Source organism: Triturus cristatus, chromosome 6, assembly GCF_964204655.1.
Source record: "Triturus cristatus chromosome 6, aTriCri1.1, whole genome shotgun sequence".
NCBI lineage: Eukaryota > Metazoa > Chordata > Amphibia > Caudata > Salamandridae > Triturus > Triturus cristatus.
In genome coordinates, this window is record NC_140589.1 from 210917706 (window position 1) to 210939441 (window position 21736).

A 21736-nucleotide genomic window follows, 5' to 3' on the forward strand; every position below is an offset into this window, starting at 1 on the left:
AGTTGCCCCTGGGAGGGGGACAAGAGTCGCACCCCAGGGGTGGACTGAGCCACACCTCTGTGTTGGCCATGTGGGTACTGTCTGTCTGTTGGGAACATCTGTGAGCAAGCTAAGGTTAGGTGCTGCACAGATGGTTTCCACATGTGAGGAGAAGGGTTCCCCATGGGTTAACTTTGTTGGCCCAGAGAGTATGGACAGAGGGATCCAAATGGGTTCAGATTGGCGTAGAACTGGAGTATGCCCCTGCAGTTGCGAGCCAGGGTCCATGTTCCATCGCCCAAAGCAGGGAAGCTCATCAAGGTTGTGATTGGTCTACCCTGCGTTTTGGCTGGAAGGGGGTTGTGTTGGACTTGGCCCTTTTTGCTGGGTCATCCCTGAACTTTTTGCCTTCCTCCTGTATTTTGTCTGACCTGTTGTTGGTGGCTTTATGACTCTGGGCACTTTACCACTGCTGATCAGAGCTAAAGTGCATATGCTCTCTATTGTAAATTGTGTTATGGATTAGTGACTCCATTATTGGCTTATTTGATTTACTTGTCAGACCCTAGTTCAGTGCACCATGTGTGCCCAGGATCTGTAAATCAAATGCTGCTGGTGGGCTTGCAGCACTGGTTGTGCCACCCACAGAAGCAGCCTGTAAACTATGGCTCAGTCCTGCCATTGCAGAGCCTGTGTACAGTCTGGGACTGCCATGTAGACTTGGCAAGTACACACACTTGCCAATCCCTAAACCTTCCCTTTTCTACATGTTAGTCACCCCTAAGGTAGGCCCAAGGTACCCCCATGGGCAGGGTGCATTGTATGTGAAAGGTAGGACACGCCCTGATGTGTGTGGCATGTCCTGATAGTGAATTACTGCCAATTTCATTTTTCACTGTTGCAACGCTACCTGTTCCCATAGGCCAGAATGGGAAGTTTGATTATAACATCTTATAATCCTAACTGACCCAGGGAACTAGGTAGAAATTCAAGTTTAGTATGCCTGAACTCAGAATGTTAAAATACATCTTTTAGTGAGGGTGATTTTTACATTCTGTGTTTGAAAATACCACTTTTAGAAAGTAGTTATTTTCTTGCCTAACCATCCGGGCATGTCTCTGCTGGGTTTGTGTATTCCATGTCTGGTTTGTGAGTGACAGGGGGCTGGAGAGGACCTTTGCTCCAGAAGTCTGATGGGTCAGGGATGGGCTGAATAGGACCTGCATTGTATAGAGAGTAGGGGGAAGAGATTTCCTTTCACTGTCCTGAGCCCTCATAGAATAGAGAGTAGGGGGCATAGATTTCCTTTCACTGACCTGAGCCCTCATAGAATAGAGAGTAGGGGGAGGAGATTTTCTTTCAGCTACCTGGGCCAGGTCTGCTCTCAAACAATGCTGTCTCCACCTCCTGCCAGGAAGCTGCACCAAGGAGGACAAAACTTGCTTTGACTAGGTACAGACACTCTCTGCCTTCAGAGAACAAAGGATTTAGCAGTATAAATATTGGGGCCCAGACCCCAGAACTTTAGATCACTTCTGGGAATCAAGACAAACCTTTGCCAAGGAGAAGAACCAAGAAAACTGAAGGAGGAGACAGACCCTGTGCTGTGCTATTTCTGGGGTTGGCCTGCAGTGGTTACTTTATTTGCCAAGGAAAGGAGAAGAGGACTTTGTGAACTTTTCATCATCTTGAAGAAGAATCTCCAAGGGCTTGAACTGAGCTTGCCTCCTGTCTGAAGTCACAGGGACACCAAGACTTCACCACCAGATCCCCCTGAATTTCCTTGCTGGGAATTCTGCCTGCAGAGAGGTGCCTGCTGTTGTTCTGGGTACCTCTTGTGACTGCGTGTCGCTGGGAGCTGGAAGCGCGACGCAACGAGCAGAAGCGTGTCGCCGCCGCAGCAGTTGCCGTTGCATCGCTGAAGAAGTGTGTCGCTGCCGCAGCTGTTCGCCGTCGCATCACCGACGAAGCATGTCACATCACTGGAGAAGCATGTCGCCGCCGCATAGGTCACCGTCGCATCAAAGGAGAAGCGTGTCGCAGGGCCTGTCACGGCTCAGAAGTTACCGAGTTCGCCTCACGGCAGTCGGGCGTGCACGCATCGCATCCAACGTTGTCGCATTGCATCAGAGACGCCATTTTGTCGCATCGCACCGGATCGTCACATCGCATCGAGGCGCTATCTTGTCGCATCATCACTGGGCCGAAATAAGAAACAACGCATCAACTCCCCACACAGTAAGGAAGCGACACATCACCTCCCCTGCGCTGCAGTAAGGAACCGATGCATCCACTCCCCTGAGTGTAAGGAACAGCGCATCAACTTCCCTGCAACCCTTTTGTTTGTATTGCGTGACGCATCCCAGGTACTTTGAGAGTAAAGTGTCGCATTTACCATCTACATTGAACTAAGCTACTTCCACCATTTTAAAGTCTATTTTTGATTACAGTATTGTGGACTTTTGTTGTTTGGTCTTGTGTTAAGTCTAGTAAAGATTACTTATTTTTCTAAACTGGTGTGGTGTCCATTTGTAGTGTTTTCACTGTATTACTGTATGTGTTCACAAATGCTTTACACACTGCCTCTGAGATAGGCCTGTCTGCTCGTGCCAAACTACCAAGGGGTGAGCAGGGGTTATCCAGGAGTGTACCCCCCTTTCCCTGACTAGAAGCAAGGATCCCTACTTGGTCAAAGGTACCTACCTCTGCCAACAAGAGACCCCTATTTCTAACAGCCCACTAGTAGCATTTAATTTACCAGCCCTGCGTATATACCACTTTACTATGTACTTATATGTAAATGAAATATGGCAATCAGGTGTAAGCCAATTTTACCATGTTTTAGCAAGTGAGCACAAGCACTTTAGCACTGGTTAGCAGTGCCAAAGTGCAGAGTTCTAAGGGCAACAAAAACAAATTTAGAAAATAGGACAACTGGATACAAAAAGTTAGAGAGAAGATCACCCTAAGGCTGACAGGTCTAACAGACAGCATCTTGAACTTCTCTTTGAGGAGAAAGAGTTTAAGAACCCTGTGCTCCACTATTAGACATAGACTGGTGTCTGGCTTTGAAGCAAGGAAGTATCAGGAATAGCTTCCTTGACCAATCTCCCCCTCTGGCATCACCTCCACGCCTCCCCTCTGAAGTAAGGTTGCTACTTCTTGCTGCAGAAGGAGGAGGTGCACTTGTGAAAAGTCTGACTAGTTAAGGATCCGAAGGGACGAATGCTGGAAGGGCAGGTTATACCCTTTTCTTTATTTTGCAATTCCCACTGGTCCAAAGTTATGGCCTTCCAGGTCTGTGGAAAAAGGAAAACCCAACCTCCCATCGGTCTCGAATAAACCGACAAGGGAGAACTAGAGCTGCTTCCCCATGGTGGCTGGGGAGGAGGAGGAGGAAGGAGTAACTTTTTAGGTGGCTGCACTTCCTCTACTTTTTCTCTGGCCAGTGTACTGGCATAGGATGGGGTTCTAGGTTTACTGCTGACAAGGGCAGCTTGGCATTGGCAGAAGTTGAGCACTCTCCCAAAGCCAGGAAACTTCCAAATCTCTTGGAAGTTCTTCTTTCAGGGTTGCAGACCAAGGACCGGGCCGTGATGGAACTAGCCTGAAAATGTTCCAAATGACCTTCTCCCTAATTAGTTTGGAGCCTTCACAGGAAAGGCCCATAAAAGAGGACTGGACACAGGAGGAAAATCAGATGTTCCCAGCCAAGCATGCACGCAAACAACAATGGAGGTCTCTATTGAACTGTGAACCAAATCAGCTGTATCAAGTCCTGATTGGATTACTTGTCCAGATGCTGCCTGACCATCATTCGTGGGGTCCCGAAAGTGGACCTGGAGTTCCTAAGGGAGATCAGAGATGAGAGTGACTAGCATATCCCACAGCTTGTGCGCGTAGCATAATATCAGACACTTGGCATTCTGGGACTTGAGTGCTAGACTTCCAGCAATAAAGATTTTCTTGGCCAAGTCTCCATTTTTTAAATTCCCAATCCACTGAGAAAGTGGAGAAAGTGCCAGAGGATAGACATGAAGAGGATGAGGCCCGAATAACAAGGCTTTACAGGCAAGGGTGTTCCAACAAAAATAAAGGGTCACCCAGGGCTTCTCAATACCTCCTCACGATTGTCTTATTGACCACAGAGATCAGGGATGGCTTGGTGGATGTGGCCATTACAGGGTCTCAGTGAATGGAAGAGGTGGTTCCAAAGTGTGGGCAGTAAGCTGCAGGAGTGGACCTCTGTTAGATTACTTGATTTAGTTTCCACAGCAAGCAAAAGGAGCTCCAGAACATCTACAGCCTTCCATATAATGGAGTGGCAGGAAATTACTCCCAAGGAAGGGGCCCACTGGTTTCAAAAAGCCTAGATCTGGAGACGTGCCAATACCACTGTAGTCAACCAGACCCGGGAACTTCTGCTATGGCTCTTGAGCATCATCTTGATCTGAGTCCCTGCTGGACAGGTTGTGCAAAGAGGAGTTTACTTTTCCTTCAGGAGACTTTGTGCCTCCCTTTTGGACCTATGCAGAGGTACCATGGGTTCTGGAGCTGTTGTCGGCACCCATGGCATCAGAGATGGAATTGGGGTCAGCTGCACTACAGGAGAAGGTCGTTGCGTGACCAGCGAAAGGGTCATTGGTGATCTCAACAGCGCCATCCGGAGTGGCAAAAACGGGCAAAAGGCACAAGGGAAAATTCACCTGTGGGAATCCAAATGGCCTCCCCTGAGGTCCCATGAGGCCCAAAGTTGCTACAGAAGAATCATGGAACAAAATAAGACCTCAAGCATGGCTTCAATTCAGTTCCAGAAAGTCCGGGTGCAAACGAAGAGCTGGAGCCGAGGGCGGCACCACCAGAGCCAGAATCTCTACTGGCCTCAATGGTGCCAGACCCTGAGGCAGGGGATGCTCGAACAATCCGGCTCTGAAGAGGAATCAGAGGGTGGTGTTGATGACTTACCTCATTTAAGCTTGCTGCTGGGACTCCTCTTCTTTTTGTTTTTTTGTGGGAGGACCTTGAATCCAACTATTCCGGAGACATGGAACGGGTTCTAGATCTACACCTGCCTCTGCTGTCCTTGTTGCTGGCCATAAAGAGCTCTTTTATGTCCTTAGGGTGCATATTCTGATACTATTCGCAGGACTTAATTTATGATCAGAGCACACGCCCCACATGCATGAGGATCAGAAATTGACATATGCCCCTAGCAATCCTGACACGGTTTAAACTCCAACAGCCTATAAAGGATATAGTTGCACCGAAGTTGTTTTAGAGATTTTCTTCTGTGGAGAACTGATCTCTGGAAAGAGCATAGAAAAGCTAAGAAAAAAAGGAACTGACATTGGCACGACAGTGGGGACACTAAGTGGAATTGGCGACATCGCTGGGATGTCAATGACTGCTGTAATGATCTAATATGAAGCGCAAAACTATGTCAATCAACCTCGTATATAAGTGCTAAGCAATAATAATTACATTTCTATAAAATGTTCCTCTTCAAGTGTTTAATTTTTTGGGGATATTTATAAAAAAATGGTGAAGAATTGATAACGTTGACTTCTTTTAATATTTGATCTAAAGACTTTCCATCACTTACATATCGTGCATTATTACTTTGATTTCTCTTTTTTTGGTGCTACAGAGAACAAGTTATAAAGATAAACATGAAATGCATAAAAATGATATGCTCACATCAATCTTTAGAGGTTGCACAACTTTTCTGGCAATGGCACCAGGGGCTCTCAGTCGTATGGCTTCCAATATGCAGCTCTTAGTAAATGGAAGTGCCTGAAGATCCTCTTCGGATATTTCAATATTTTCTTTACCTTGAAAGGGAGAGAAAAAATGCAAGAGTTTAATGCAAGAATCCTTGCACATCCTGAACAATTCTGTAAATTTTTCGTACACAGAATCATGGAAACTAACAGCAAATAAACAACCATAAGACCTATTGATTCTGACAGCTTTTACCTCCTCACATGCCTTACCTTGCCTCCAGCTTTACATTTACTCTCTTCAAAATCTGTTTCATGCCATTTTGAAGATTTTGGTCCCTAAAGCATTTGCTTTGTTATAAATTCTCAAATTTGCCTCATGAAGCTTTTACCCTAGTTAAAATACCCCAGCTAACCAAGAAATAGCCAGAGGCCCCCATTATCAAGATTAGATCCCACACAATAGTGAGCTATGTGAGTACACTAGCGAGTTGGCAAGTTGGAGAAAGACCCAAAGGGCATTTTCGAGGTTGAGCCCAAGTGCATTGTGTCAGGCATTTTTCTTTAAAGATTGCACTTTCATGGACAACTAGGTAATATTGCTTGGTCACAATTGTTGATTACTTTAGCTTTCAGACATCTGCTAATTTCACAATTTCCTCAGAATTACACATTGACCATGGTACCTTGAAATTAATTTGGAATGGTTTAGAAAGCTTTAGTTGTTGAGGGCTTTTTAGGGAGAACCAGGCATCCAGAAGCACACGCACGACCACCACTGCCATGGACCATACATCTGGCAAAGTATACTCCTATTTACCCAACAGATCTCCTATCTAGTGTCCTGCGCATCGCTGCCCTCAACCTCAAACTCCACTCACAAGGACACCCCACAGCTGATGCCCTAAACTGCCCTACACCAACCTGAACTCCTTCAAACATAGAATCTTGCACACCCACACTCCTAACATCCCTTCGCTTATGGATACTCACAAGAGTTTTTTCAGGGAGTAAAAGTATGGTCTGGGGTGTGACCAGGGGCAGCATTGGTGCCAGCAGGGTGACAGTCAGGGAATGGAGGATGTAAGGAGAGCAGAGGTGGAACGAAGCATGTACATGGTGTAAACTGCGCATGAATTGCACAATGTGAGGCCAAAAAACCTGGGATCAATCCCGCCTTTCCTGTGTGCCAAATTGTTTGATACTAGGCAATTGTTTTATTTTAAGCTGCCTCCTTTTTCTTATGTAAACACCTTTAAATACATGGGTTCAGGATGTGTGCTGTACAAAAACATCTCATGTTTAATTTAAGACACTAAAATGTTGTTCCATGACAATCAACTTGAGTCTTGCTTCATTAATGGCCTTGTCCTCAGAAATTAAGAGAGCATGGGCATAAACTATATCTATAAATAAGTGGTGCAGAACACCTTCTGTGCTTCTTTTTCTTTACTTTAGTCAACGTGTAAATACATTCTTGCCCTTGAACAACTTTATGAATGTTAGTGCTCAGTGCAGTAAACAGCATTTCAGAACTGCTGTTCATTGGGGCTACATGTTAAGGTCAGAATAAGGGGGGCATGGCCAAGCCGGCGACCCAGATGGCAGCATGGTGTTGAAGCTCCGGAGCCATCCCCACCACCCTGAGCTGCATCCGCTCCCCCACGGCGAAGCAGACATTCGCCCTGTTGGGGGATTGGATTGGGGAGGCGGGGCATGGGCTTGTGCATGTTGGATTAAAGAGCCAGCTCAGTTTAGCCTCGGAGGCCACGCGATGACAGGGGCCGTGGGTGAGCCTGAGGCCGGGGTTATCAAGCCCAAAAGGGCCCGCTTCTGCGGACCCCGACCACATCCCCCCGAACTGCTAGGACTTGCAGGGGGCCTGCTGAATGTTGGCGGTGGGCCACCGGACCTCAGACCAGTGGATGCGGCCTGTGTCCTGAATGACCTGCCCTGCCACGATCGGCAGACATTTTGGGTCATGGCGTGCTGTCCGGATGGTGCTGGGCTGCCTAGGCCCTTGTCGCTGCTGACCGCTGCTGCCTCGTTGGGCCTGTCATTGTTGCGGGCGCTCGAAGCTGCGTCACCCCAGAGGGCGGTGAGTTGTTCCCTTTGCTGCGTCACTGGGTGGTAGGTGTCGGCGGTGCATGCGGGCCGGGGGCTGTCCTGCTTCCTTCCTACACAACAGTGTTGGAGTCCGGGGGGGCCTAGAGGGCCAGTGGGCTGGGGAATTCGCCCGCCGCCGCATGGCAGCAAGCTGGACAATCTGTTGGTCCATCGCCTGCATACCCCGCCTGTCTGGGGGCCATAGATGTATCATCACCCTGGCAGGCCCTGCTGTGCAGGGTGCTGTGGCCCTCACAACTTAAGCCTACAAAGATTAAGCACCTGGGAGATCTACTGCCAAACTAGGCCTCACCGGAGAATACTATTTGCAATTAATACCTGACTCAACACTGTGGACCCAAGTGTATGCCCCTCTCACCGGCGAGGTCTCCCCCACCTGCCTTTGCGTTATTAACAGAATGGGTTGCATAGACCCCAAACAGCGTAAATTGACGTTTGAGAGGAACAAGTCGGCAAAGTCTGTCAGAATGGCGGAGACAGTGGAGTGTCCCCCTGAGGCTACACACTCCACGACCATGGAAGCCCTGTCGGTGGAAATCCGAGTGGGGTTCAAAGCCATGGACACGCGCTTTGATGCATTTTCAGGTAAATTGGACGGCATGAGTGAGTGCCTCGACCAGCACAAGCCCCAGATTGAAGGGGCTAAGGAACGGGTCTCCGTGCTGGAAGACGGGGCCACCACCATTGTAAAGTGGCTTGAAAGGTTGTAGCGCCAGATCAAAACTGTAGCTATAAAAAAGGAAGATTTAGAAGCAAGGTCGCACCGCAATAATCTCAGCATAACTGGCAGCACGGAATCCACAACTACTGGTAAAATGGACCTATCTGTGAACAGTTGCTGGTGGAACTGTTTGGGTTGGAGGAGTTCTCCTCTGATTATCTGGGGGATCGTGCCCACTGATCCCTAGGCCCAAGGCCCCCTACTGGGGCTACGCTGCATCCTATTATCACCCAAATTCTGAATTTCAGAGCTAGGGACACTGCACTTCTCTTGGCATGAGAACGTGATCAGGTCCCGTTTCAGGGAGCTACTATCTCCTCTATCCCCATTTCACCATAATGGTCCAGGAAGCTCGTCGAACGTTTGCAGAGGCTAAGACCACACTCAGAGAGCTAGGGCTACGCTATAGCATGCTGTCCCTAGCCCGCTTCCATGGGGAGGTCCAGGGCAAGCCGCGGTCTTTTGATTTCCCAGTGGATGCCCGGGCATTTTGCAACAAATATGCCAAGGACCACCGACCTGATTCTAAAAATTCTCTGGTGCACTCATCCCCTGACCTACAGGCTATGAACAGCTCAGACCTTTTTCCTTTAGACTAACCTAGGGTGCTGTTCCATGACATGGCACCTACAGTGTTGCTTATAAAGAGACACCGCGGCAGAGTAATGTGGCAGATAAATATAATGTCAGGACTGCACAGGCTGGCTCATAGCTACCACTTCACTTTCACAAGTATCCTTTATCCAGTTCTATACATGCTGTTACATGTATGCAATGGGGATTAGCTGTCGATGTTTTGCCCAACCCCTGAGGTGTACACCTCAATGGTTATTTGTTCTTATTTGTTGATGCTTTTGTTTTGCTATAATATGGGGATTCACAGGGCAATTTTTAGCCTGGGATGGGTGGGGTTGGGCAATGAGTATGGGGTTGGTTTTTGTAATCATGGATCACCGAAAGGACGATTATGACTTTACAATGCGTAGGTTCTACGTGGCAAATGTAGTAAATGCTCATGTCCCATAACACTGTGACCACAGTGGTGGAAATCCCATTTATGACTTATAAGAGCAAACAAGTGTTACTCTATCTAGTCTGGCATGGGGTTAAGGTTGCGTTTCTTTTTTTTTTTTTTTTTTTTTTTTTTGGAAAACCTTTATTGACATTGCAAATAAAGACAAGTATGGGCCTACAACCCTCGGGGCCGGCCGCTAAGCAGTGAAAATAACAGCAAACAGATTTTAATCACATGTAGCACCTCGGGAAGCAGATTTTCCATGCTAGTATTCTCTTGTCCACCGAATAGCCCAAGAGGGGAACCAGGATATAAGAGGTTTTCATTTTACAATAAGGGATAGAAGGATCAGGTGCCAATCAAGTTCTCAGCAGCGAAAAAAGGCAAGCAGAATAATGAACGTCAACAATAAATAGCAAGCTATCAAGTCAATGGCGCAGAAACAGAAGGTTCAGGATGTGGAGGAATATCACGAGCCGTTTGCGCCTGCAGTCTCCTGCCCTAGGACCCAGAAAACCCCACTGAAGTGAGGCACAACTGAAAAAACAATGATTGGCCACGAAGGACACCTACCGCACTGACCCCAGAAAAAGACCAAGAAGAATAAGAAAAGAAAAAGGAGGCCATAGAAATAAAGTAAAGGACTAAAGAAGCCCCTCCCCCACCCCCCCACCCTGCACCTCTGCAGATGACTACGGCCCCCCCCCCGCAGCGTGCCTGTCGCCCCAGAACCAAACCCGAAATATAGAAGAAACAGAGAAAAAGGGGAAAGAGAGGAAACCCCCCCTAACAGAAAGGGGAGAGAGTAATAATAAACTGGAGGAGGGCCTTCAACCATGCCCCCGGCTTCTCCCTCCCGCACAATATATTCCTCCCCAGCGCAAACAGTAAACAGCACAAATTCGGCCATATCTAGGAGAAATGGGGAGCATTATGCACTGGCTACACTATTAGTTACGTCGTGAAAGCACACAACCCCCCCAGCCCGCCCACCTATTAATTGACCACCTCGGAAGGATCAGCCTTATCCTTGGCCACTCTTTGCGAATCCACCAGTGCATACCCATCGACCCACCATCATGTCCAAAGTTACAAGGAAGAGGAGCGTCCAGAGAAGACTAGGAAGGGACACACACATGTGGGGAGGACGGTTCGAAACATCAGCACAGTCATCGTCATGGAAGATCACCTTTCCCAGTACTGCCCCAGGGCCTGCGCCGCACACAAGGTCCAGGAAGGAGAAATCGGCCAGAGCAAGCGATCGTTGCGTGAAGATTGCCTGGGTCGCCGGAGGCCGCGCATGGGACAAAGTCACCACCGTCTGCTCAAGTCCAAAACCTCCGGAACAGACCGACCCCACAGCCAGCCGACCACACGCTGCCGCAATGTCCAAAGTTTCCATCCGTCCCTTATCCACAGAGGCGGTCACGGTACTTTCCTCCTGTGGAAGGTGAGACAGAGCCTTATGTACCTGGGGACAGGCAGACCGCAACTTTTCCGACGCTGACGCAATACAATCCAGCTTCCACCCCAATACCAGGGCGCCGTGGACCAGGGTGGAATGAAGGGCTCCGAGAGCATCTAGAAGGTCAGCGTACCCCAGCACGGTCCCCCGCGCTCGCTCCGCCACGTTCCTTTGCGCCACACACTCCCAATCTTGCTGTGACCCAGTGTACAGGATGACAGAGTCCATTCCATCAAGATGGCCGCAGGGCAGGGCCATCCCAGATGGGGACCGGGTCTCAGGCACGGGCGCAGCAAGTTCCATATCCCTGCAAACAAAGGTCCGGAGGCAGGCAAAATGTGTATACAGTGTGCGGCCACAGGTAACAGTCGTTCTCCCCCTGGGCCAGTGTCCGCGAAAACCGGGAGCAGCCCGCGCAAATCGGGACTAGCCACAGGCCGCGTCCGATCAGTTCACTGGCGAGGGTCCAGGCGATCGCCGATAAACCCCTGGAATCGTCACCCCGGGTATGCACCCGTCACGCTACTCTCGGTGATAGGAGCGACCACTGCGAGATTCAGGCCAATATTCGCGCCGCTTCGGCAGTCCGACTCCACCCGGTCACCAATGGCCGCTGTTGTTAAACTGCCGCCCGGCCATGTTGTCCACCCGAGGTCCCGGCCCCAGGGCTGCACAGGCCGCAAACTTCAAATGAGCATTTCTCGGGCGGTACCGCCGCTGGAAGCTTCAGGATCACACGATCGGTTGCCGCTCTCGATCACCAACACGGGCATGTAGCGCAGGCAGAGGATCACATGCAGGATATCTGTGCGGGATGTGGAGGTTCACGGAGCCGGGAGCCTACGCTGCCGTCCCGGTCGCCATCTTGGCTCCTTCCATCGTTTCTTTTTTTTTTATGGCATTTCGTATACTGTAGTTCAGTGCACACACACATTGAATAAATCTACAGATAGCAGTTACCTTTAAGTCAACACAGTCTTACAAAATATAGCTTCTCAAATGAGCACTAAACAATAGCTCATATGTGTCGCCATACTGCAATCCTATGAGCAGGTGAATAATGTCTTCTATGTCCCAATATCAGTTTAGTATTAAATATACATTTCATCCGCGTCTTTCACAGAAGTGGCAGGTGGTTCGGCATCAAGGTATGATGAAATAGCTCAGCACAATAAATTCAGATTCCCTCACCCCCGCCCCCCTCCCAATGAAGGGGAAAAAAGAAAAACAAACGACTTTTATAACAAACTTAAATCTATGCAGTGGAGCAGTATAAATGAAAAGTCAACTATTCATGTCTGAGGGAATCTGAGCCTGGGGAGTAGGGGTATTCACCAAAGTGTAACCAATGAAAGGGAAGAGCTCCCCCCCCCAATAGCATTAATCGGCATCTGTCCCATCTCTAATCTCCGCAGTCATAGGTGGAGGGTGGTGGCATATACACACTTGCTGCTATAAGGGTGGGAGTGGACCATCAGGGCTCAGTGTCAACATTCAAATTGGAATATTCTTCTTCTCCTTCCTCCTCACTAGAGTGCACCGGCTGTTCCCAGGACATCTTCATTTCTTTCCATAAATCAGCTATGGAGCATTTCCGCACTCCTCTAGCTCAATGCTCTACCCTCTGCATCCGCCCAATTGATCACATCCCGATTCCAGTGTTCAACCGTAGGTCCCTGTGCTGACTTCCAGACAAACGCTATTCTGCGCTTAGCCAGACCCAAGGCCAAGTCAACTAATCTATTCCCAACCTTGTGTGTCCATGGTCAAGGAAAGAGCCCTAGCAAGCACACTCAGGCCATGGACGTCAGCTCCCTCCACAGAACCTTTTTAAGTTTAAATACGATGGCGTTCCAGTAAGGGCGTATTGCTTGTCAGTCCCAAAGCATATGCATGAAATCAGCGTCAGGGTGGGTACACCTCGGGCAGTTTCTTATATCCCCCCATAGGTGATGCTGAGTCGGTGAGGGGTCATGTAGGTCTTATGAATGACATTAAATTGTGTATATTTAAGGCGCGTGTTGTGGGATATCTTCTTGGGGGACTGCGGGATTTTACCCCATTCAGCATCAGAGAGTACGCCGCCCAACATCTTTTCTAATCTCGCTCGCAAGCCACCCAGCGGGTCCAGGGATGCTGTAAGCAAGGTTGCATAGAACCACTTCACCTGGTGTGCAGCTGTGCTCAGGGTTATTAGTGCATGCAGGAGTGGGTAGGTCTTAGGTTCTCCCCTTCGCTTCCCCCACAATTGTCTAAAGGCGTGTACTAGGGCTTCATAATGTAAAAACTGCCCCGGGGGAAGGCCACATTAATCCAGCAATTCTTCAAAGGGAAGGAGGTTCTTGTCCAGATAGCAGTCTCCCACATTTTCCAACCCTACCTGTATCCAAGATACAAGTCGGTCTCCGGTAAATAGCGTAATTGGAGTGCCATGCGGTAGGCCCACAAGGGGGAGCATAGGGGTATATCTCGGGGCTTTTTTGACCCTGTTCAATGATCTATTCCAGCGGCACAAAAGGGGGTGGTGATGGATGGAGCATCAGAACCAATCAAACACTCACACCCAGTCAACAGATCTGGGTTTGATCCATCACCATTCTTTAGCCCACTCTGCCACCCCAGTTCAGACATGGCCATATGCAAATCAGTCTGACCCTGTGCCTCATGGGAACAGTCCAGCCCGAACTGCCAAGCCATGCCTTCCCTAGACCGGAAACAAGCTTCCTAGGACCGGTTTCTGGCATTTCAGCCGTCTTCAGCCAGGCTTGCTTGAATCCAGTGGCAAAGTGAGCAAGGAACTCACATCTGAGCATACCCTGCCAACTTATGGCGAACAAAGCGGTACAAAATGGGGTGGTGATGGACGGAGCATCAGAACCAATCAAACACTCACACCCAGTCAACAGATCTGGGTTTGATCCATCACCATTCTTTAGCCCACTCTGCCACCCCAGTTCAGACATGGCCATATGCAAATCAGTCTGACCCTGTGCCTCATGGGAACAGTCCAGCCTGAACTGCCAAGCCATGCCTTCCCTGGACCGGAAACAAGCTTCCTAGGACCGGTTTCTGGCATTTCAGCCGTCTTCAGCCAGGCTTGCTTGAATCCAGTGGCAAAGTGAGCAAGGGACTCACGTCTGAGCATACCCTGCCAACTTATGGCGAACAAAGCGGTACAAAAGGGGGTGGTGATGGACGGAGCATCAGAACCAATCAAACACTCACACCCAGTCAACAGATCTGGGTTTGATCCATTACCATTCTTTAGCCCACTCTGCCACCCCAGTTCAGACATGGCCATATGCAAATCAGTCTGACCCTGTGCCTCATGGGAACAGTCCAGCCCGAACTGCCAAGCCGTGCCTTCCCTGGACCGGAAACAAGCTTCCTAGGACCGGTTTCTGGCATTTCATCCGTCTTCAGCCAGGCTTGCTTGAATCCAGTGGCAAAGTGAGCAAGGGCCTCACGTCTGAGCATACCCTGCCAACTTATGGAGAACAAAGAGGTACAAAAGGGGGTGGTGATGGACGGAGCATCAGAACCAATCAAACACTCACACCCAGTCAACAGATCTGGGTTTGATCCATCACCATTCTTTAGCCCACTCTGCCACCCCAGTTCAGACATGGCCATATGCAAATCAGTCTGACCCTGTGCCTCATGGGAACAGTCCAGCCCGAACTGCCAAGCCATGCCTTCCCTGGACCGGAAACAAGCTTCCTAGGACCGGTTTCTGGCATTTGAGCCGTCTTCAGCCAGGCTTGCTTGAATCCAGTGGCAAAGTGAGCAAGGGACTCACGTCTGAGCATACCCTGCCAACTTATGGAGAACAAAGCGGTACAAAAGGGGGTGGTGATGGACGGAGCATCAGAACCAATCAAACACTCACACCCAGTCAACAGATCTGGGTTTGATCCATCACCATTCTTTAGCCCACTCTGCCACCCCAGTTCAGACATGGCCATATGCAAATCAGTCTGACCCTGTGCCTCATGGGAACAGTCCAGCCTGAACTGCCAAGCCATGCCTTCCCTGGACCGGAAACAAGCTTCCTAGGACCGGTTTCTGGCATTTCAGCCGTCTTCAGCCAGGCTTGCTTGAATCCAGTGGCAAAGTGAGCAAGGGACTCACGTCTGAGCATACCCTGCCAACTTATGGCGAACAAAGCGGTACAAAAGGGGGTGGTGATGGACGGAGCATCAGAACCAATCAAACACTCACACCCAGTCAACAGATCTGGGTTTGATCCATTACCATTCTTTAGCCCACTCTGCCACCCCAGTTCAGACATGGCCATATGCAAATCAGTCTGACCCTGTGCCTCATGGGAACAGTCCAGCCCGAACTGCCAAGCCGTGCCTTCCCTGGACCGGAAACAAGCTTCCTAGGACCGGTTTCTGGCATTTCATCCGTCTTCAGCCAGGCTTGCTTGAATCCAGTGGCAAAGTGAGCAAGGGCCTCACGTCTGAGCATACCCTGCCAACTTATGGAGAACAAAGAGGTACAAAAGGGGGTGGTGATGGACGGAGCATCAGAACCAATCAAACACTCACACCCAGTCAACAGATCTGGGTTTGATCCATCACCATTCTTTAGCCCACTCTGCCACCCCAGTTCAGACATGGCCATATGCAAATCAGTCTGACCCTGTGCCTCATGGGAACAGTCCAGCCCGAACTGCCAAGCCATGCCTTCCCTGGACCGGAAACAAGCTTCCTAGGACCGGTTTCTGGCATTTGAGCCGTCTTCAGCCAGGCTTGCTTGAATCCAGTGGCAAAGTGAGCAAGGGACTCACGTCTGAGCATACCCTGCCAACTTATGGAGAACAAAGCGGTACAAAAGGGGGTGGTGATGGACGGAGCATCAGAACCAATCAAACACTCACACCCAGTCAACAGATCTGGGTTTGATCCATCACCATTCTTTAGCCCACTCTGCCACCCCAGTTCAGACATAGCCATATGCAAATCAGTCTGACCCTGTGCCTCATGGGAACAGTCCAGCCCGAACTGCCAAGCCATGCCTTCCCTGGACCGGAAACAAGCGTCCTAGGACCGGTTTCTGGCATTTCAGCCATCTTCAGCCAGGCTTGCTTGAATCCAGTGGCAAAGTGAGCAAGGGACTCACGTCTGAGCATACCCTGCCAACTTATGGCGAACAAAGCGGTACAAAAGGGGGTGGTGATGGACGGAGCATCAGAACCAATCAAACACTCACACCCAGTCAACAGATCTGGGTTTGATCCATCACCATTCTTTAGCCCACTCTGCCACCCCAGTTCAGACATGGCCATATGCAAATCAGTCTGACCCTGTGCCTCATGGGAACAGTCCAGCCCGAACTGCCAAGCCATGCCTTCCCTGGACCGGAAACAAGCTTCCTAGGACCGGTTTCTGGCATTTGAGCCGTCTTCAGCCAGGCTTGCTTGAATCCAGTGGCAAAGTGAGCAAGGGACTCACGTCTGAGCATACCCTGCCAACTTATGGAGAACAAAGCGGTACAAAAGGGGGTGGTGATGGACGGAGCATCAGAACCAATCAAACACTCACACCCAGTCAACAGATCTGGGTTTGATCCATCACCATTCTTTAGCCCACTCTGCCACCCCAGTTCAGACATGGCCATATGCAAATCAGTCTGACCCTGTGCCTCATGGGAACAGTCCAGCCCGAACTGCCAAGCCATGCCTTCCCTGGACCGGAAACAAGCTTCCTAAGACCGGTTTCTGGCATTTGAGCCGTCTTCAGCCAGGCTTGCTTGAATCCAGTGGCAAAGTGAGCAAGGGACTCACGTCTGAGCATACCCTGCCAACTTATGGAGAACAAAGCGGTACAAAAGGGGGTGGTGATGGACGGAGCATCAGAACCAATCAAACACTCACACCCAGTCAACAGATCTGGGTTTGATCCATCACCATTCTTTAGCCCACTCTGCCACCCCAGTTCAGACATGGCCATATGCAAATCAGTCTGACCCTGTGCCTCATGGGAACAGTCCAGCCCGAACTGCCAAGCCATGCCTTCCCTGGACCGGAAACAAGCGTCCTAGGACCGGTTTCTGGCATTTCAGCCATCTTCAGCCAGGCTTGCTTGAATCCAGTGGCAAAGTGAGCAAGGGACTCACGTCTGAGCATACCCTGCCAACTTATGGCGAACAAAGCGGTACAAAAGGGGGTGGTGATGGACGGAGCATCAGAACCAATCAAACACTCACACCCAGTAAACAGATCTGGGTTTGATCCATCACCATTCTTTAGCCCACTCTGCCACCCCAGTTCAGACATGGCCATATGCAAATAAGTCGGACCCTGTGCCTCATGGGAACAGTCCAGCCCGAACTGCCAAGCCATGCCTTCCCTGGACCGGAAACAAGCTTCCTAGGACCAGTTTCTGGCATTTCAGCCAGAACTGGGGTGGCAGAGTGGGCTAAAGAACGGTGATGGATCAAACCCAGATTTGTTGACTGGATGTGAGTGTTTGATTGGGTCTGATGCTCAGTCCATCACCACCCCCTTTTGTACCGCAATGATCTCTTCCAGGCCTGTAACGTAGTGCACTGTAGCACCGAGTGATACGGGGTGGGGGTACGCGAGACCAGCAGTTTAGCCAACAGTACACAGGTATGACCATTAGGTTCCAACAAACATGCACCCCCTCTAACCACTGCGCCAGCCACTGCAGTTGGACAGCCAGCATATAAAGCTCGAAATTTGGTACTCCCAGACCACCCTCCATCATGGGGTGCTGTAACGTCCTTGTAGAGACTCTCGGCCGTGCACCGTCCCACACTAATTCCCTCAGCAATGAGTTTAGAAGACAAAACCAGCCATCAAAACTGGGAGGTTGACAAAGTGATATAGGAGCCGAGGTAACATTACCATTTTGGAAAGGGATGTCCTGGCCATAATAGGGAGTTGTAGAGTGCGGCAAAACTGCACACAGGATTTGAGTGACCGCACTGCCCTACCTAGGTTACCCTCCTTCCGGTCCTCCAGGGAGTAAAATATCTGGATACCCAGGTATTTAAATGAGCAGGGAGCCCACTGTATTTCCGGCAGCAAAGCCTCTGGTCTGGGTAACAGTCCAGTTATAGGGAACAGATACGTCTTAGCCTTATTAACCCTTAGACACGATATTCGTTCGAAACTCCCTAAAATCTGCACTGCAGATGCAGTGCCATTTGCTGCATCTCCCAGGTAGAGCAGCAAGCCATCCACATACAGCAAGATAATATTTGTCCGAGCACCCACCCTAAGACCCAGCCCAGCACCCCCCACTCAGGCCCTCACAGCGAGCAGCTCTATCACCAATGCAAACAGGGGGTGTGAAAGAGGGCATCCTGTTGGGTGCCTCGGAAGATCCTATATTGAACAGAAATTGCCTTACCTGTTTTGACTCTCGCAGTTGGGGACGCATAAAGTAGCCAAACCCACTTCACCCACTTATCTCCAAGGCCCATGCGCAGCATAACCTCAAAAAGGTATTCCCAGCTGATCGTGTCAAATGCCTTTTCTAGATCTATTGACAGCACTGCTGCCTCCTGGTCCCAGCAGGGTTCTTCATGGTACAACACGGAGTAAAGCCTCCGGAGATTGTAAGAGGTACAGCGGGAAGGAACAAAGCCATTCTGGTCCGGGTGAATGAGGGCTTTCATGTGTGGGAGCAACTACTTGCAAGCACTTTGCTAAGAATTTTAAAGGTCTAAAATCCTTTTTTTGTCATCTGTCTCTTTGGTATTAGGGAGTGGGATCACCAGAGCGTCCCATGTCGTATCGGGTAACTCACCTCGTTTCAGCGAGTCAGCATAGAGAACCTCCAGTCATGGCGCCAGGCTAGTGTCAAACCGCTTGTAGAATTCTGATGGTAGGCCATCCGGCTCCAGCGTTTTACCTGTCGCCATATCCCCAATAGCTGCCCGAATTTCGTGCACTGTAACCGGGCCTCCCAACTCCTCCCGTGCCCAGCGATCCACAACAGAAAGTGGTAGGGGGTCCAAGAAGTCCCCAATAAGGGATAGGTCAACTGGCGTCGCGGCAGTGTATTGTTTCTCATAGTAGCCGTGGAAGGTGCTATTAATATCGTCCAGGTTGAAAAGGAACTCCCCCGTTGCCTGGGGCAACTGGGGGATAGGCGACCCACGAGATTCCGGTTGTATTAACCATGCCAGGAGCCTTCTGGCCCTCCCCTCCTCCCTCTGCATCCTGTCCAGGTAGTCTTTGAAACTATGACATCAAAGTCGATTTAGTACTTCCTGATATGTCGCCCTCGTCGTCTGCAATTCAAGCAGGGAAGCGGGGTCAGCACCCTTAACATTATCTAGTCTGTGTAGCTTCTCTTCCAATCATAAAATCTAATCCCGGTGGGCCCCAATCGATTGTCCCATACAATGCCCTCGCACCACCACCTTGACGGCCTCCCATTCTACCAAGGTAGAGGATGCCGTATGTGCATTCATGGGGAAGTAGGATCCAATAAGCGTTGTCAGGGAGGCCCGGTATGGGATATCCTCGAATGCTAGCGGGTTAAGCCTGCAGGAAGGGATCGGGGGACGCTTCACTAACGGTTGATAAAACGACAATAGTGGGCTGTGATCTGACAGGGTGCGCCCCAGGTATTCTGTATGTGTGATGGAACTAGCAAGTGTCGGCGCGCAAAGAAAGTTATCTAGTCTAGTGTGCACCTGATGGATCGATGAGAAGAAAGAATATTCCCTGTCTCCCTCGTGTTGTCGTCTCCAGATATCGATTAATGCCCACTGTTGTATCTAATCTCGTAAACCCGTGGTTATGCGGTGTGACTGTGCCCCTGGGAGTGATGGATAGGAACGGTCAGTAGTGACATCTGCAACACAGTTAAAATCCCCCCCTAGCAATACCAATATCCATATATACTGCTATTTTGGCCGATAATTAAGCTAAATACGTGGCTTGGTCCTGGTTGGGTGCGTGGATGTTACCCAGTGTTATTACTCTCCCAGCCAGCCTACACACAAGGAAGATATACCTGCCCTCTGTGTCTATCACAGAGTGCATGAGGTCAAATGGGACACTGGACTTTACCCATATCAAATCCCCCCTTTGAAAAGGCCGAGAAAGCTGTTGAAGGTGTCCCACTTCGCTCGCAATCAAATGCGTCTCCTGGAGAAAGGCGATATGTACATCCCTACGTTTCAAGTAGGAATAGACATTGTGCCGCTTGGCTATGGTCCCCGTCCCTCTTATATTCCAGGTCAAAAACTTTATAATATTGTGGTTTTGTGCCATAGGATCACTCGCCCACCACCCAGCTAAGCCTCCCCAGCCCAGTTCTTGAACTTGTGTGAAACTATCCAACACGAGTAAGGTGCCCAAGGAGCACCGACCCGAACCCAATGTGGACCAAACTGTCCCCCGGCTGACGGCAGGGAACTCTGTACCCCTCAAGCAATCACTAACAGCTTCCAGGTGGCTTTTCCATCAAATAATCTCGTCAGCTGTGTTGGGGGTCACCACAGGCAGTGGCACACTGTCAGTATGAGAGGAGTCTGATTCTATAGCCTCAGTTTCTCTTGAGGAGCGAGTCTCAGCCGCTGAGGGGGGTCTCTGATCCTGCATGAGAGCCGCTACCACCTGCAGGGCCTCAGCTCTCTCTTTTTCTGTTTGCGAGAACGTTGGATGGCTCGGGCCCCCCGTCTGGGGCATCTCCTAGGCCTCTTCTTGGTCTCACGTCTCACAGAGGTCACCGCCTGCATCTGCGCCGGTTGAGGAGCCCCGGTTTTGTATGCTTCTATCCATTCCCATGCTGCTTTAGGGTCAACACAGAAGTGCGTCTTGCCATCAAGGAGTATGCGTAGTCGAGCGGGAAAGATCAAAGAGTACTGAAGCCCTTCCTCTCTCAATACTTTCTTGACCTCTAAAAAGGAGGTCCATTTCCTCTGGACATCCAGGGTGTAATCAGGGAAGATGGAGACTCTACTATGGGCCTTCCGACAGGGCTGTTTGTAGAAGGGTGTCCCTGTCTCTAAAGTGGAAAAGTCTAGCCACCACTGGTCACGGGGAACGTCCAGCCGCAGGCCTGGCAGGGACCCAGTGCGCCCTTTCCAGGGTGTAAAAAGTCGACAAGCCCTCGGGCCCACTACGGTGCGGAGCCATTGCTCCAGGAAGGATACCATGTCCTTACCCTCGGAAGCTTCAGGTCGACCCAGTAGTCTAATATTATTCCTCCTATTACGCCCCTCGGCATCCTTTGCTCTCCGTTCCAGAGTGCGGACACGCTCAAAGAGGTCTCCCATCTGCACCACCAGTGAATGCTGGGTGGGTTCGAGGACTGTGAGTCTCTACTCCGTGTCCTTTACTCTTTCGGCTAATTTCTTGTGTTCCTCTCTGAGTAAGCCGAGACCCATCGACACCGTGCTGATGTCCTGATGAAGGTTGGCCTTGGTGTCAGCTATAGCCTCCAAGATTCTCGCCAGTTGTTGCTGTACTGGGTCGGCCAGATCAGTTTGTGCTTTTTCCAGGGGAGCTTCCTCCATTTCCTGAGCCGCCCGGCCAGTTTCCCTCGTGTCTTACCCATGGCAACGGGATGGTATCCACACTGCTTATAGGATTTTGTCAGCCAGCACGTACACACCACACATGCCCTCCGTGAGTGTATGTGTAGGCTCCACCCTAGGTGCACCACCTCAGGCTTCCCCCGTTGGCACTCAGCCCATCAAGAGCACTCAGAAATTGT

General features: G+C 50.1%; 1 protein-coding gene across 1 annotated transcript in view; it reads right to left on the reverse strand.

The window, feature by feature from the left end:
• Window positions 1–21736, reverse strand: part of CYP39A1 (cytochrome P450 family 39 subfamily A member 1) — a 267552-nt gene that overhangs the window by 99345 nt on the left and 146471 nt on the right. Inside the window, exon 8 of the mRNA XM_085610546.1 lies at window positions 5677–5810. Within this exon, the coding sequence (XP_085466672.1) occupies window positions 5677–5810 (134 nt within the window). The remainder of the gene's footprint in view (window positions 1–5676; window positions 5811–21736) is intronic.